General features: G+C 39.0%; 1 protein-coding gene across 1 annotated transcript in view; it reads right to left on the minus strand.

Annotated features, from left to right (window-relative positions):
• Window positions 1-17,310, minus strand: part of LOC137994586 (RYamide receptor-like) — a 24,925-nt gene extending 7,615 nt beyond the window's left edge. The window contains exons 1-3 of the mRNA XM_068840190.1: window positions 17,204-17,310; window positions 5,834-5,950; window positions 5,205-5,472 (exon numbers count right to left, since the gene is read on the minus strand). Of these exons, the coding sequence (XP_068696291.1) occupies window positions 5,205-5,472; window positions 5,834-5,946 (381 nt within the window). The 5' untranslated portion in view covers window positions 5,947-5,950; window positions 17,204-17,310. The remainder of the gene's footprint in view (window positions 1-5,204; window positions 5,473-5,833; window positions 5,951-17,203) is intronic.
• Between the last annotated feature and the right edge of the window lie 190 nt (window positions 17,311-17,500).

Below are 17,500 nucleotides of genomic sequence, written 5' to 3' on the forward strand. Positions count from 1 at the left end.
ATTAATAATACTGGTATTAAAATTATTTGTTTTAATATTATTGATAAAAAATGTTACATCTTTTATTATACCGGCCTTACGTCGAAGTCAAGAAGCGGTGATTTCAATTGCAGCTTATTTTGTCAAGAAAATTATCAGTTTGTCTTGTCGTTTGGAAAGGTATCGATAAATAAGGTCAAGCAGTCAGAGAACAGAGGATTCAAAATGCCGGACATTCAATAAACAGGATGAGAGTTAAGACCAATTGCCAATGAGGGTCATTTCAGTTCTTGGAAGATTGAGCTAGACTTTCAATCTTTAGTTTAGCGGATAATTTATCTTTGAATGTAATTCCGATACCTTAATTGACAGTCAGTCTTCCAGTATTTTATATTTTACACAGTGTTCAGCAAGTCTACTCTAAATGGAGGCCCAGTTTTTCCAAGACTTTAGAGTGCTATCAGATTGGACATTTCACGCAGATTATGTAAGAGAGCCACTGGGCCCCATTTTCTCGCGAGGAGCACCATGGGTAAGAAATTATGGTAACCCATCTGAAAAAATTTGGTTTTGTCCCCCGAACCATTCCTCCACGTATGGCGCGATTAATTCTTAGTGAGAGGAGAGCTAGGCTGAAAGGAAAGGCTTTTTTGGCTGTTTGTAGAGGATGACAGCAAGAACAAGGTACTAAACGTTAACGGTGGTGCTTGTCCGTAGGTTTCGATCGTGGGTCTGTATTTATGCTTCGGTCACTTGTTAGTGTGAATTCCCCAACTGCTGACCGCGCTCCATTCGACTCTCGGAGAGCCAGCTGTGTGCAGGCTATAGTTAGTGAGACGCGAACTTCACGGAAAGGAACATCAGCGGGAATGTGTGAGCTCGTGATTTTTATAGTAAGGTGAATGCTGTTGGGATAATGATAAAAACTTTTAGAATCTCGCGACTTTCAGTCTAGATCATGAAAATGTCCTCCATATATGTATCTCAACCAAGTATGGGGTTGAAATGGGGCGTTATTGCCTTAAAGTATGTATTCCAAATGCCCCAAGGAAAAAGTTAGCAAAAGAGAAGGCCATTTTACTGGCCATAGCTGTGCTGTAGATTTGAAGGTAGTAGCTATTATTGAAAGCGAAGTTAAGGCATGGCGAGAATCATGCGGATGAGGTCGCAGATAGTGCCAGTGGGAATGGTGTTGTAAGGGAATGGTGTTGTAAGTGCAGAGATTATGGGGTTGAAATGGGGCGTTATTGCCTTAAAGTATGTATTCCAAATGCCCCAAGGAAAAAGTTGGCAAAAGAGAGGGCCATTTTACTGCCCATAGCTGTGCCGTAGATTTGAAAGTAGTAGCTATTATTGAAAGCGAAGTTAAGGCATGGCGAGAATCATGCGGATGAGGTCGCAGATAGTGCCAGTGGGAATGGTGTTGTAAGGGAATGGTGTTCTACGTGCAGAGATTATGGGATTTTCACGGTGAAAACGGGCCTGACGAAAGCGTCAGCTCAACTGCAAGGATAAAAAAATGTCCATTTCCTTGTGCTTTCCTTAACGCTTGCACTCGTTTGAAGTGTATGAAAACGAGACGTAAGGCAAAGCAAGTTGTGATGTTCGCCCAAAGAAAAAAACCGTTCCAGACCCTCCTCTCAGCGCAGCGTTGTAAGAGAAAACATGGAACTAGTGAATCTTTGCCTCTGCGTCATATGCTTGTTATTTCGTTATGGCTCGTTTTCACCTTTCACGAATCTCTTTTGCTTGCGTTTATTCAGGGGCGTAGCGACCATATGCGCACGTACGCCCGTGCGTACAGCTTAAATCCGAGAATCGTTATTCCATGGAGGCATTAATTTTTTTAGTCATTATAAAATCGGGCCAAGTTTTTTTAAATTTCGAATTAATCTGGTGTCTGTGTGCGTGAGTATTTCTTTGAGCCTTAAAATCAAGATATATTGCCTTATTTAAAAAAACGGGATGGTGAAATCATCCCATTTAGCGTTACCAGATAATGCTTGAAATAATCTCTAAAATATTTAAAATTCAACAAATCTGTAGGTCAGTTTTTCAGAAAAATAATTTTTTTTGAAATGTGTCTTTAATTGATTTTTTCACCAACAGATTTTTTTAAAATTTGAAAGATAAACGTTTTAAATTAATCTAAGCTAACATGCGAAAAATGAAAAAAAACATTAACTTCCAGAAGCAGAGATATAAACGATTAAAGTAGCAAAATCAGTCCAACATAGGTTTGGGCTGGGTTGTTATCTTCAGTTGTCACTATTGCTTGGTAAACCACAGATGATATAAGGCAATTCCCGGTCATAGGGCAGTCTGCTGGTATTCGGTCATGATCAGTTCCATGCTTTCAATACTAGTGGTGTAGTTGTTTTCTGTAGGGTTGATTTATTGTTACCATCGATCTTCTGCTTGAGGTTGGGAATGCAACAGTAGCTGATCTTGACTGTGTTGCAGTTGAAGATTTTGTGTAATACATGACTTTCTGGGAACTCTTCGTCGAGGATCTTAAGGAACGTTCGTCCAACGTTTGTAGCCACGTTCTTGCTAAAAGGTGGGTTGTACCAAATGATGTTTCTGTGGCGTTTCCTTCTGGTGGAGTTCGAAGACTGTGTTATGCTTGGTGTGTATGAGAGCCTGTGATTTTATCCGCTGTCATCTAGGGCTTTCTGATAAAGAGGTGCCGCTTCGTCAAACGAATATTCATCAATTGAGATTTCGGACAACCGTTTGTTGATGGCTTTTGGAATGGTTTCGATAATGCGAGGTGGATGGTTTGATTTCTTGTTGGCGTAGAGTGCGGATGTTTCCGGGGTTGGAGTACGCCATGTATTTCCCATTAGACAGGTTGAGGGTGACATTGAGGAAGTTTACAGTTTTTTGTTGGCCTCGATTGTAATTTTTAGGCCGCAATTCCTGAAAAAGATTCAGTACCGCCGTAGCTCCCCATAGTGACGTGAAAAAGATTAGATGAGGTTTTTTTACCCCATGACCCACCGTAACTGTAGAGAATATAACTTTTTGCTTGAAGGATGATATTACGTTCATTGTCGGCTGTGAATATGGTGACATATTTACATGCAATTGTAGAGCGTCACTTAGCAATTCAATTGAAATCGATGGGTAGACGTTTTTCGTCTGTTTAGATTTTTTACAGATTACTATGAATTTCTCTTAAAGGCACAAATTACATTTATTACTCAAATTATTATAGGGTCTACATTTCTTTAGGATTTTCCATTTGATGTTGAAGGGTTTCTTGGTTTCTTAAAATGTCCATACATGCTTTGAGAGTTCTGTTTCATTTCTTTTGTTGGTGTGTTGGAAGGATGCTTTGTGGTTTCTGGACCTTTCTTTGAAGTTTGTTGCTAGCCCGACATATGTTTCTGTGGATGTTCCGGTTGTGAGAGTGGCTTTGAAGACGTGACTACGTTTGTTTCAAGGCATTTTCTTTATAAAAGAGTGCATGCATCTTTTTTCCGGCAGTTGCATCCCTTTTCAGGTGTTTGTGGTGTCAAGAGTTTTTGATAAATCCATCCCTCTAGTACTGGATACAAACACAAACTCACCTATAATCCTCAACCCACTCAAGCACCAATAAGTATGCGCAAGAGACATGGGCATCACATGGTATGATTCCCCATGGAACGGAAACGTAAACGGAAACGGAAAAGACAAATTCTTTCCAAATAATCACCCACTACACAAGATCTTCAACAGACACACACTCAAGTAAACCTATGTTCTTGCATGCCAATTATGAAATCAATCATCGCGTCACAAAACAAATCAATCCTCTCCAATGACACGTCCACGACACCGTAAAGACCTGAAAAGGAATGCAACTGCCATAAAAAAGTTGAATGCCCTCTTTAAAGAAAATGCCTTGAAACAAACGTAGTCACGTCTACCAAGCCACTCTCACAACCGGAACATCCACAGAAACATCTGTAGAACTAGCAACAAATTTCAAAGAACGATTCAGAAACCAAAAAGCATCCTTCCAACACACTAACAAAAGAAATGAAACAGAACTCGCGAAGCATGTATGGACATTTCTCTTCAAGTGCTGAAGAACATTTCATTGGTGTTTATATAGTAAAAATATATATTAACAGCAGACAGTACTGTTTCAGCCTTTTGGGACTCATCAGTGCAGTGCTGATGTCTAGGATGGAGGTTAAGCTTAAAACGCCACTCCAGATGTTCCACACATGTGGTACATCTAAACCATGCCAGAGTGCTCAAACTAGCGAGCTAGTGAGCATGCACAAATGCTAGGGGCAATGACTCATCCTAGTAGAGTGCTCAATTTGGACATGAAAGTAAAAACTTTGTAATGCCAAAGAGCTATATATAGGTAGGTGGGATAAAAAGAATTCGAAGATGAAGCAATTTAATGTAAACTCTATTTGTAAACTATCATTACCAGGAGTGATGGACTAATCAAATCTACGTTGTATCGACTCTTGCACAACATATATTTAGTTTTTCATCACGTAATTACGCCCATCAGATCAAGCCAGTTGATCCAACGTACAATGACAGGATTATTGTCCACGGTTACTTGCTTGAAAACAACGAAAATTGATCCGTTTGTGTTTGTCTATAGTTCGTAGTTCCATGCGCGCGCGGACTCAAATGAGCAGATGACGCATGTGTAAATGCTAATCTTGTTTCTGATTTTGCAAATTCACTCATTTATATCTCTGCTTCCGGGAGGAAAATTGTTTTCAGTTTTTGCGCGTTGACTTAAATTTAAAATGTACCTCTTAAAAAATGTAAAAAAATTCTGTAAATGAAAAACGAAAATTAGGGACATTCCAAAAATACTGATTTTTCTGCAAAACTGGCCTACAGATTTTGTTGAATTTTAACTATTTCAGAGATTATTTCTAACATAATCAGGTAACGCTGTATGGGAAGTAGGCTGGTCTATTTAGTGTTAGGAAAGTTAGCCAGTTTCAAGAGTTACTCGTTTTGTGAAACGCAAGTAGCTTTGTTTGCAGTTTTTTAGCAACCTTTGAGTGGAAAGTATCTAGTCAGTAAGTAAACAAGTTTCGGGGAACCTACTTAACAAAGTCAGCGTAACTAAATTTGTCGGGACGATCAAACCTTATGGGAATGATACTGGCAGTGTTTGTACCGATCAAGTCTTTGTTCCGAAAGCCTTGCCCACGCACCACTTCTCATTACATCCCAGTCCTTAAGAGGCATACCTTAAGTTTTTCCTTTGATATTTTTCTTTGGTTGCTGTGGGGATTTGTTACAGCAAAGTAGCGTTCCACTGCGATCACCACTAGAGTGAAGGTAGAACAAACAGCACCGATCCATTGTATGGAGGCCACTCGCATGAAACAGAATACTTCTCCAGACATGCCCTCTGGTTTGGTGGAAATGAGTCGGAAAATCAGTTCTGATACATGAAATGCTGAGTAACAGATGTCTGCTACTGCCATGTTAACAAGCAGGTAATTAATAGGCATCCTATGAAATAAAATGATCAATGTTCCTTGTAAATTTATGTTAGTTAAGAATTCAATTTACTTTTACCTTCTGTAGAATTTGCAGACATGGCAGTACTGACTTCATGCCTTCATGCATGACGAGAACACATACTGTAAATCTTGCGCTGCCTTTCGTTGTTCTTGCTTAACAAACAACTTTTACAGTTGTTTTAAACGTATCTTGTCGGCTGGGTTTGCACAGGCTGCTCATTTACACTTCTTATATGTACACCACTGGAAGCAATTGTTTAACGAGTATCTTGAATTCCCTTTGCACTGAAGGGATAGTAAGGATCATATGAGCTCTACTTGAACTTTTAAATTACTTATCCTTGACTGACCTCATATCGCGATTTCTTCTTATGACAGCACAGACTAGAGAGTTCCCAATGATGCATATAACAATTAATATTGAAGAAACTCCCGTTGTGACAGCGTCAATTGTGTTGGACATCACTCTGGAGACAAATTATAGAAGACAAAGAACTTGCATCAAAAGATGTCCATGTGCTCTGTTTGGGCGATAATTGTGGTCGTGCCGTTCCCGGCTGTCGGTTTAGTGGTCATCAATCGCATATGAAGTTTTACCGTGTTTAAATAAAGGATGGATTGATTGTTTGATGCCACCTCTGTGTCCCCTGTTTAAAGCCTAGGTTCGAATTCAGGGGATAAATCATAGGGGAAATTTGGACCAACGAGTTTTTCTATGACTGAACTGCGGTATTATTCAGACCCCGTTTATCCGGACAAATTTTGCACGGACAAAAACTTGTACGGTCCCACTTTGCGTTCACACGGGATCGGTGCAACTGGACGAATTTTTGAACGGCTAAGTGTGCAAATTTGGGACCTAAAAATAGCTGGTCAGCTTTTTGACCGGCACGGTTCCAATATGTGTACGGACTCATGAAAACACCCAAACCGTGCAAGGTTTTGCACGGTTAGTGCGGTTACGGCCTGGAATCTACTTATGATTTTTGGTTGCTAAGCAAAAATGTTGTAAGGTCGCAATTTGTTAAGTTACATGATTTCGCTGTTTTTAAAATCAATTTTGACACAAAAGAAATTAAGAAAAGCAAGATACAGATATGAGGAGACGAGCGATAGCTGTCGGGCATCTCTATTTTAGCCAGATTAGCTAGGCTACTGCAGTACATGTTGCTGCATATTACCATTCACGGTCTCCGATCTTCATTGATCGAGGCAACGTACACAATTTAATTTCTCGGTGAGCATGTACAGCTTACAAAACAACCCCCCGTGGAAAAAGTCACGGACCGTGGGGCCCGTTTCTCGAAAGACACGAAAACTTTTCAGGCCCTAAAAGCCATTTTGGAAAGCTGATCTTTTAAGATGCTTTCCAGATAACAAGAAGCAGAGTAACTGTCAAGTTTGACGGCTTAAACCCTCTCTTTTCTTGAGATACAGAGGGAATTTTGATACCCGAAAAGGCCCGAACAGGTTTGGGAGTTTCGAGAAATGGACTCTAGAAAGGCATGTTTAGCTGCAACGTGATTGGCTAAAAGCATTAGCTTAACCAATCACAGCAGAGATGTAAGCAAATGCCGCGACTGGTCTCAAAATTTGCACGGATCGGTACAAATACCAGTGCGATCTGTAACAGAATTTGCACTGTTCCATGTAAACAGGCGGTCCAGATACAAAGTTCGTCCGGACCCGTGTAAATGTAGCCTTAGCTTCTTGTATTGTAGGATCTGCAATGGAATGTAAGAATGTAACTAGACGCTCCATGAGCATACTGGGTTGCCTGTAGTACGCGTTACTCAAAAACAGAAGGGACTGAGTTCGGTGGTATTGAACTGCAGCATTTTTCAAGTCGCAGCTCATTAAGACTATTTAGGGAGTCACCCAGAAGTCGTTCCAGCAGAGGCCCTTTGGTTCATACGTTCATACGACGAAACAGATATTTTTCTGAGGTTAAAAACCTGGCTACTATTCTATTAATCATTTGTCACAAAGAAAAAATTCCTGTCATCTTTAGAAAAATAGGCACGCATTGCGTACGTGTGGTAGTGCAGTAACACAGCGCTTTATTCCAAATTGTCAACTGAGCTGCGTTTTGTCTTCCAGGAGATTCAAGTTGTCTTTGCATGATATGTAGCTCTAGTAGTACACGATATTGTTTTGGTATTGTATATCATTGTAGTGCCGTGGTAGAAGTCTTAGCTAAATAGCCCCCTGAGAAGACATGTGGTTACTAGCAAAGTACTAAACCCAGAAAGATTGAAGAAAATAAAAAGGAACCGAGAAACATTGGCTTCAAGGCTGACATGTTAATAATTTTCAAGTTCCCTCACAACTTCGTTTCACCACAAGTTTAAGCGTGCACTCTGAGCGTCTGACAGCTTTGTAATACCAAGGTTCAATGAAGTTTCCCCTGTCTGGCGGGGTTAGTATCTGGATAGGTGACCTAAAAAATATGCACTTTGTAACAGAAGCATATGACCGAAACTTCTATTTTAAAGCTCAAAAATGCGAACTAAGCAAGGTACAGATTTTGTTAGCCTTCTTTACGCAAAACAAATGTTGATCCAAAAGTAAATAAATATTGATACACAGTTTTCAGGACGGTCAATCGAGAATAAAATATTTTGTCATCAGCAACAAAATTTACGACATGAAAACAAGACTAATTTTGAACCGCAAATATAAAAAGATTAGCGAAAAAACAGTTTGGGAGATTTTTGCTACGTTCAATTTTTTAATTATAATTTTGGCTGCACAAGTAAATTGCAAAATCGAAAGAGACATCGAATTCAGCGGGCGCCGTGGTCAAGTCAGCGCGGCGTGTTTACTTGCGAAACAGTAAAGCATCTGTGTCAAATGATGGCAAGATACCGGGTTTTTATTTTTGTTAGTTTTCTTTTTCTTTCAAGTGCTATAAAGTTTGACAGGAAATTTGCGAATTCAACACAAAGATCACAATCGCCCAACTCTTGAAGTTGACCATTGTTCCTGCAAAGTCAAAAATTTACTTTCCAAGACAAGGTTATTTATCACCAGGTAATTCCATCGTTTTGGAAATAGCAGCGACTTTATTATTCATCAGCGTCACAGTTTTTTGCTGATTTTTGGGCTCATTTTGTTGAAACTCAAGCACGCTTCCAACAGACCTGTTTATTTTCGTGACTTAAGCACGCACTGCTTACAGTGCACTACCACAAAAATCATCCCGTATCACGTTTCAACCCATGTATGCAAATTTGTTAAGCTCGAAAATAACCCAACATGATATATTCACAAAGACTGGAAATGTCACAAAAACCTTTTCCAGCGAAAGACTTATTGAAACAAACAACATATTTGCTATTAGAGGCAAAAAACCCTTCCTATTTCAATTCCGTGCGTGCAAACAAGACCGGCAAACAATCCGTGTCATAAAGCATATGCAAGTAAGCTTAAATAAATTTCTGACAGTTCAAATCAAACCTATTTCGAAGGAACCTTGACCGTAAATAATGAAGCACAAAAGAGACAAGAAGCTTTGAGTCAAATAATTCTTCACTGTCACATTTCCAATTATTTTTCTAGTTGAAGACTGTGCAGATTTGAGTACAAAATAAATGTAAATTGCCCGACAACTGAGATGCGACCTCAGCAAACACTGCGATGCCTTTAAGGCGTTCGATTCTTTCAATGTTTGTTAAACCCATAAAAATACTGCCATTTGATTTGTTGCACAATAACACCAATTAGTATAATATTAGAAACAAAGCTCACTTGATATCCAACGCGAAAAATGCAATTGTTGTCGAAGACCATTACTCGTCCCTTTAAAGACTCCATATATTTATTTCTCACCGCCTGTCTTGTTTATCCAATTAACGTTCCATTCTTAAGCTCCATAAAGGTATATTTTGTCTAAAGATCCACCAAAACACCATTTGGGTTTCGATGACTTCGACGCCATTGCAGGTTAATTAAATATAATTTTACTATGTCCACCAGAGAAATCGCTACGCATTTCCACTACCCTCTCAATCTTAAGAAAATACACACAGAAGACTCCATGCACAAAGACACCAGGCAAGACTTTTACCGAAACGAATAAAAATAAAAATAAAAATAAAAAGAGAAAACAAAGAAATTTTACCCATTTTCCGACTGGGATTGCCATGACTGGCAACTCAGTAATTAATTGCAGTGGAAGGAGAAAAGTTTTGCTAAAAGGGGGAATGAAAATTACATAGCAACCCATTCGCGATTGTTTCCACCCTCCGTTCATACTAAATTTACAATACAAGACAGATATCTTCTGCCTTTTAAAATTCGTTTACAACTGGCTTTTGCACGTGATTTAAATATGCAATTGTTCTAAAAGCGTCTAGCTTTGTTTCGTGAAAAGGGTTTTACGAAACGACCATGATCCTGAAGACAATTACTTTCAATTGAAAATATGGTTTTGATGAAACTTTGATCACAGACCTAGATTACACTTTAGCCGGGGATACACCGTTCAGCATTTGTTGATCAACAAATGTTGCAGCTGTTGTTCAACAAATGTGAACAGTGTGTCATGTCATGTTGAATGTTGAAGTATGCTATTCAACACATTGAAGGCTGTTGAACGAAAACAGAGACCAGCTCTGTTCCAACATCGTTCAACATTTGCTTAAATGTTGCAATTTGTTGAACCGTATGTCATCGACTTAAAGTCACGTGAATAATTAGCGCGGTAAATTCATGAACGGATGTATTTTTTATTTCAATTGTTACTCGGGGGCCGGGCACCCGGAAACGCCGCAGAGAACTATATTGTAAGAGCAGAACTTACGACCTTCTTATTACTAGTTAGGAAGCTCTACCGGTACCACTAATCAGTAACCTGAAACTAGCTCAATAACTTCGCCCCCGAAGGTGAAGGTCTCCTAGGGTTTTTGGGGAACAAGGGAACATGACCAAATTTAAGAGGGGAACAGAGGAACGAAGTCAAAATATTTTAGGGAAGGAAGAAACGTGGAACAGTTTCGGGGATCACGAGAACGCTGTGTAAGGGAGGACAATAATAATAATAAAAAAAGACGTAAAAGGCGCTTATTTCAGGGTTGGCACATTTTCTTTTGTCATTCAACAACCTGTATTTAACTTACACACCTACTAAATATTCAACGCAGACTGAAAGTCGGGGGAGAGTTTGATTAAGTAGCAGGGAAGAGCGAGGCTGATAAATTAAATTGAAAGAGATTTATACAGATAAATTCCTCCAGCGAGGGAAAAATACAGCTAAATCCCTCGAATGAGGGATGTTATTGAAACAAACCCCAAAACGATAGACTTCATAACAAAAAATTTCATTCCAACCTCGCTCTTCCCGATGAAATCAAATTCGTTCTCCGGACAAATTTTGATTAGTATTTAAAACAAACATCTCAACAAAATATAAAATTCTGTTTATTTCAATAAGCATGTGTTACAATTTAAGGTGTTTTGAAATTATTAAAGTACACTGATTAAAAGTAGCTTGTCCAAAATCATACATTTAAGTTTTATTACATCCCTCAGGATGCTTTGAACATCCTTCTTTCTTATCTAACTCGACTTCACATTTTATTAATAACTTTTCAGGAGCAACAGACGTCTCAGCGGGTAATGACCTAGCTTCACAACTGTCGAATTTCTTTCAAATCTCAATCTTAGTTGAAATATTAGAGGGGGCCTTGATATTATTGCAAAGACCTGACATCCCTATGCCCCGTGCGCCTCATGACAAACTTGTATGGAAGTTCCTTCTACAGTCCTTTGTGGTTTGTGAAGTGACCCTCAATTCCAGCGTCTTTGCGTAGCCTCTTAACCGTTTCCCCCAGAATTTTGTGGCCCACTGGATAATTTCCATAGCCAACTGCAAAATGTGTTAAAAATATAATTAGGGCATTTTTACAACCTAACGTAAATAATTGGCTATTTTTTTAAAACTTACCATCATCAAAAGACGTTAATCTACGTCTAAGAGTCAAGTAGAACGCGTCTTAGCTTTCGCCACTCCAGACTCAGGACACCTGGACAAATATTTCTTGCACAGCTGAACGAAGCAGCGTCGAAGCGAACTGTTGTTTGCGTAATAATATGCTCAATTCGCAATTTTGCGTAAGAAAGAGTTCCTCGTCGCTGTCCATGACAGGAACGCATGAACAGACTGCTGCTGCGTAGAAAAAATGGTTAGCAAGAATGAAAACAACTAAAGAAACGAAAACAAAGTTAAGTCCCTTGGGGACGCCATAAATGATTCAAAGTCTATTGTTTCTCAAAAACATGAAATCATGAAAAACCATGAAAAATCATGAAAAACCATGAAATAAGTCAGATAAACACCTCAGCCTACGGTCCGAGGGATGTATAGGGAATAATATCTTCGTTCTCTGTATTTATCTCTACTTACTTATCTCATAACATTGTCTTTGCACCTATGTCACAAATGACGGCAATCGTCACCTGAATCTATTGAAGCTCAAGGGCTTCGCTCCTGCAGGTATCACAGGTCTCCGACTCTGAGCAACTGGGCACTTCCAATTGGACGTTTGAAGGTTCGACTCCTGCAAAACGCTAGAAAACTCGGATTTTTCTCCCTAGTATCCTTGAGTCAACATCGGGATAATATATACACCTCTTCATCTCAAAGTTGATGTTGTTTCACCTGTGTATTCAAAGGGTTTTGTTATACCTCACAACTGAAATGCAGTTTTTACTGGATTGGCAGTATGGCAAACCAGTCGGAAAATGAGTGGCATTTAGTCGTTTTATTATTCTCATTTTCTTTTTTTTCTTTTCCGTGCCAAGTAGTAGTGTCTTTGTGCGTAGAGTGTTCTGCGCGTATGTATGTTGGGTTTGAGGGTGTAGTAGAAATGCGTAGATTTTATCCAATGAACACAGTAGAACATTTAATTAACCTGCAATAGCGTCGGAAGTCATTGTAACTCGAATGGCGTTTTAGTGGATCTTTAACCCTTTCACTGCCGACGGCTTCCCCATTGACGAGTAAAATCGTCTGGCGTTAGACAGAGTAAAATCTATAAGTGTCAATTTGCATTTTTGGCGGTGAAAGGGTTAACTGGGGACATAGTTTTTGAGCGAATCTCGATGTTGTTAATTAACTCTTTCACTGCCGAGGGGTTCCCCATTGACGAGTAAAATCATCTGGCGTTAGACAGAGTAAAATCTATAAGTGTCAATTTGCATTTTTGGCGGTGAAAGGGTTAAACTCCCTTATGGAGCTGAAGAATGGAACGTCAATTGGATAAAAAAGGCAGGCGGTGAAAAATAAATATCTGAAATCTTGAAAGCGAGTAATGGACTTCTTCGAGCCGTATTAAAGTCAGCTGTAATTCCAATAAACCAAATGGAAAATTCTCTGGCAACTTTTTGTGGTTGGATATGGAGAGAGAAGGAATCGAACACCTCGAGTGGATCTGTGATTTCCGTTGTCTGGCTATTTTTATTAATTTGTACTCAACTCCCCACAGTCTTCAGGTAAAAAAAACAATTGGAAAATTGACTGTTAGTTAAGAATGATTTATGGCAGAGCCAAATGTGATGTTTGTTTCAATAAATGTTTCCCTGGAAAGGTTTTTGTGAGATTTTTTTTAGCCTTTGTGGATTCATCGTTTTGTGTAATATTAGAGCTCTATCAATTTGCATACGAGGGTAACAATAGACTTTATTCACGATGGCCACCATGTTGGATTTGCTATTATCATGTAAATTAGCTACACACTTCTGAGGGGGCAAACAACACAAGTTCGAGAGGTTATAGTGAGCGATTTGTTTCACGTTCATCGAATGTTTATCACCTAAGTAGTGAAATAGAATGATTACAAAAAGTACTTCGATGTTTTTTTTTACGGTCAATCCGAGAAATGAGCAGATAACGAGGTAGAAAGTCAAAATATCAAAGGCAATCAAAAGATATCTTATTATTATAAAAGGTACTTAATTCTAAATTCTAAATTGTTCTTTTAGCAATGTTATTTCAATATTTCGACGAGCCGATTTTCCGCAAATTGCCTTTTTTTCCACTGTTTGCCCCCCAGCATAACACATGGCTAATTTGCATGACACTTTGAAAACCAACATGGCGGCTATCGTGAATAAGGCCTATTTGACACCCGCCGAGCAGTTTTCATAAAGATGACAGGAAGTTTTAGTCGTGTTCTTAATAGGTAGCTATAGTTTTTAACGTCAGAAAAAAAGATCTGTTTTGTCTCTTTGGTGTAAATTAAAGTTCATTTGGGAAGCCAAAAATATTTCTTTAAGTTCCTGGTTAGTCCAGTTTAGTCCAGCTGCAACGTGTGGCTTGCTGGAATTTGATTTATTCTGCACTGTTATTTATGCATTCAACATCAAAGATGAACTGTGCCCCTCTGGCATTTAATTTCTGCTGCGCCTTTATTTATGCACTCAACATCAACGATGAACTGTGCCCTTCTGGCATTTGATTTCTGCTGCGCGTTTATTTGTGCACTCAACATCAACGATGAACTTTGACCTTCTGGCATTTGATTTCTTCCGCACCATTATTTACGCATTCAACATCAACAACGAACTGTGCTTTCTAGCATTTGATTTAGTTTCTGCTGCACCGTTTTTTATGCATTCAACATCAACGATGATCTGTGCCTCCTTGGCATTTGATTTCAGCTGCACCGTCGTTTCCGCATTCAACACAACGACGAAGTGTGGCTTGCTGGCATTTGATTTCTTCTGCGACGTTATTTATACATTCAACATCAACGATGAACTGTGCCCTTCTGGAATTTGATTTCAGCTGCACTACCATATTTATGCATTCAACATTAACGATTAACTGTTCCCCTCTAGCATTTGACTTCTGTTGCGCGTTATTTACGCCGCATTGAACGTCAACGATAAGCTGTGCCTTTTTGGCATTTAATTACCGTTGTTTATTCATTTAACATTAAAGATAAACGCACCCTGCGAGCAGAGCCTCTCTAAAACTCCCCAGAGGGCGAGCAAGAGAACCTCTGCAGCAATTGTGTCAATTCTTTGAAGAAAGGCTCTGCTGGCAGGGTGAGATAAACGTTGGCTTCCTAGCATTTTAGCTAATTTAAAGAGCTCTTAACTTAAGCTACTTATTGATGGAGTTTAATTATACCTTCACCCACATTTCCACCACGGTGTAATTCTTATAGACTACTCAAATAGAAATAGATAGCTAGCCATAATAATGTGGTAAGAGAAATGTTTGGTAAGTCAGCATATATTTTACCCTGTGAGCAGAGTCTATTCGATCCGAGAAGAGGAAGACGGCTCCCAGCGGCCAAGACATTTTGTGTTGAGCATGCGTTAAAAAAATTTCAATGTATTTGGTGTCAGTCATGCGTGACCAGTAACCCCAAAACCACGAAACAAGAACAAAGAGTCTGGAAATTTGCGAACAACTCTAACAAACACACCACAACTAAGGTATCACTCAAGATACTTCATACTTTTAAATTGCAATTCATTTTTTTACTCAAAAATGTACAGGTTTCTGGCAGAGTATAGTTTCTTTCACCGGCGCACGGAGAAAAGATTCATGGGAATTTAGACAGTTTAAAATTGCCACGTGCACGATGTGGGCGAGGCGATTGATCATTCGCAAAAATACATGGATTAGCAGCAAATCAAAGAATGTCGAGGTGGCTGGCAGAGTCTTCTTCTCCTTCCCGCCTTACCTAGGAAAATCGAGGAGACTCTGCTTGCAGGGTACATGTACATATATTTCTGCATGTTTTTATGCGTACATTGACAAAACTACACAGGCTCAAAATATTCCTAATAAGTTACATGCAATTTTAAATGCAGGTCTGGAAAATAGTCTTTTAATCATTTTCCTGGCTGACAAAAACGTAACTAAGAAAATCCCTGGGAAAAAAAGAGGGCCAGAAAAATTGATGGCTGGAAGTAAGGTCTCACAGCGCAGATCCTGGCTGGCAAGTGCATTTTATAAGATACGTCTAGCTGGCTCTGACGAGCGGATAAAATTTTCCCACGAGAGTTAATTATAAACCAAAGAACACTCAGTGACCGTCAAGCAATCGGTCAAACCAACAACAAATCAATTTTGAAAAATTTCTCGTTGAGTACTCTTGAGTTATTTGCCAAAGGCAAAGTGAGTGTACATCTGAGAAGATTAATTGTGTCATGATACATGTAACTTCAGAGCTGAACAACACAGAATTGATCATGAATCGACACAGAGAATAATTGATAACCGACACAGTTTATTTCTGTTTATTGTTTTGCTTCATGATATTCAACAGCTAGTGCGGTGAATATAAAAATCATATTATTATTTCTCTAGGAAACCGCCCAACCAATCAGATTGCTGCTGGAAACTCCGAAATTCTGCTAATTATTCATTGTGGTTGCTGTTATTCCAACCCAGCATTTTTAAAGCTCTAGTGGCATTCAGACATAGACATTTGACACTGTCATATAGCAATTCAAAATTGTGAAATAAATAGAGGATATTACATGGCCGCGCGGAGATACGAAATTTCTCTTCAAGTATCGAAAAATATTCGAGTGAAATATTTTTGAACACGAGAAGAGAAATTTCAAGCGGCCATGTAATATTCTATTTATTATACAAACACCATTGAAATACTAAATCATTCCACCAAAGGCATCGAAAGGCGCGATTTTCATATGGACCAATAGCAACAGTACATGGGAGGACTGATTTCAATCTTTTGGCAATAGGCTTCGAAGCTATTTTAACATGAAGCTTGATTAAGGAAATGAGCCGCCACTTCGATATATATCTTTTATCTTTGTCTTTTTTCTCTAGCAATGTTACAATGAGCTTGCTTTTGCGTGTTCGATAATTCACCGTGATCGTAAGCATAATTAGCACTAGACACGATGAGATCACCCACAATATTCGAAAATGCTCTGTAAAATTCATCAGTCAATCCGTCGTTACTTGGCGATTTATTATTCTCAAATGAATTTACACTCATTCATCTATTATAAGCTTTCCATCGCTCGCTTTACGCTTTTCGATAGGGAGTTTAGGGATTTGTGAACTTAAAAAAAAAAAGCTGCTCAAATTTTCCGATAGGTCTAGATCATCTTTTTTGTAAATGTTTGAGTAAAAGTTCTCAATTTCTCCCATGACCTTTTTGCGATCTGCAACTAAAGACCTTCCTTGGTGAAAATCTTTCGAACCGAACTTTTGGCTTTGTTATGAGATTCAAGATTCAAAAAGTACTTATTGCTTCGACTCATTTTTCATACCAGGTGGCTTTTGACAGCCAGGAAAAAAAACAAACGATTTTTTTTACCAGCTAGGGACAGCAATTCAATCTATATTCCCAGCCAGCAAGACGACTGTAGAATTCACAGAGTTACGTACAAATATGTTGAACGTCCTAGCCAACTCGATTACTCCTTGCAGAGCGGCTTTTTTGCCGAGCGGCCCGCTGGGTACTCCTGTTTTGATCGAAATATTGCTTCCCTAGTCAATTCTTCATAAAATTTGTCGTATACCATTTTTAAGATCTCAAGGCGATCTGCATTCTCAGAGGAAGGACATCTATCACAGTTTTCTTCTAGAGTTTTGATGGAAATTTCAATGTCAGGTAAGTTTCTCCTTTTTTCTCGTGCCCTTTCTTTGCTATTTTTTATAGTCACCTGCCTAATCTTGAACTTAATTAAGTCCCACCTCACTCTTTTATCAGTTAGTTACTAACCACAATGGTACACTTCGGGTAATCAATGCAACAAAGCTTGCATTCTCGAGTAAGCTTGCGTTGAATTTCCTGAACAATGGGCCGTGGTTTTGGTTGTCGATACTTTTGAAAAGAAGAGTAGCTGCCTATAGTGACCACAGTTGACTGATGGAATAATATCATCCTTTTCAATTTCCCCCAGGCAGACATCGCTAATTAAGGGGATTCTTTTGCCTCGAAGTAAAACGTTTAATTTCAGGATTTCGCAGTGTCCATATCGATCCACTAAGTCAAAATCAAGACGCAGGTCGTCAAGAA

Source organism: Montipora foliosa, chromosome 3 (assembly GCF_036669935.1).
Source record: "Montipora foliosa isolate CH-2021 chromosome 3, ASM3666993v2, whole genome shotgun sequence".
Lineage (NCBI taxonomy): Eukaryota > Metazoa > Cnidaria > Anthozoa > Scleractinia > Acroporidae > Montipora > Montipora foliosa.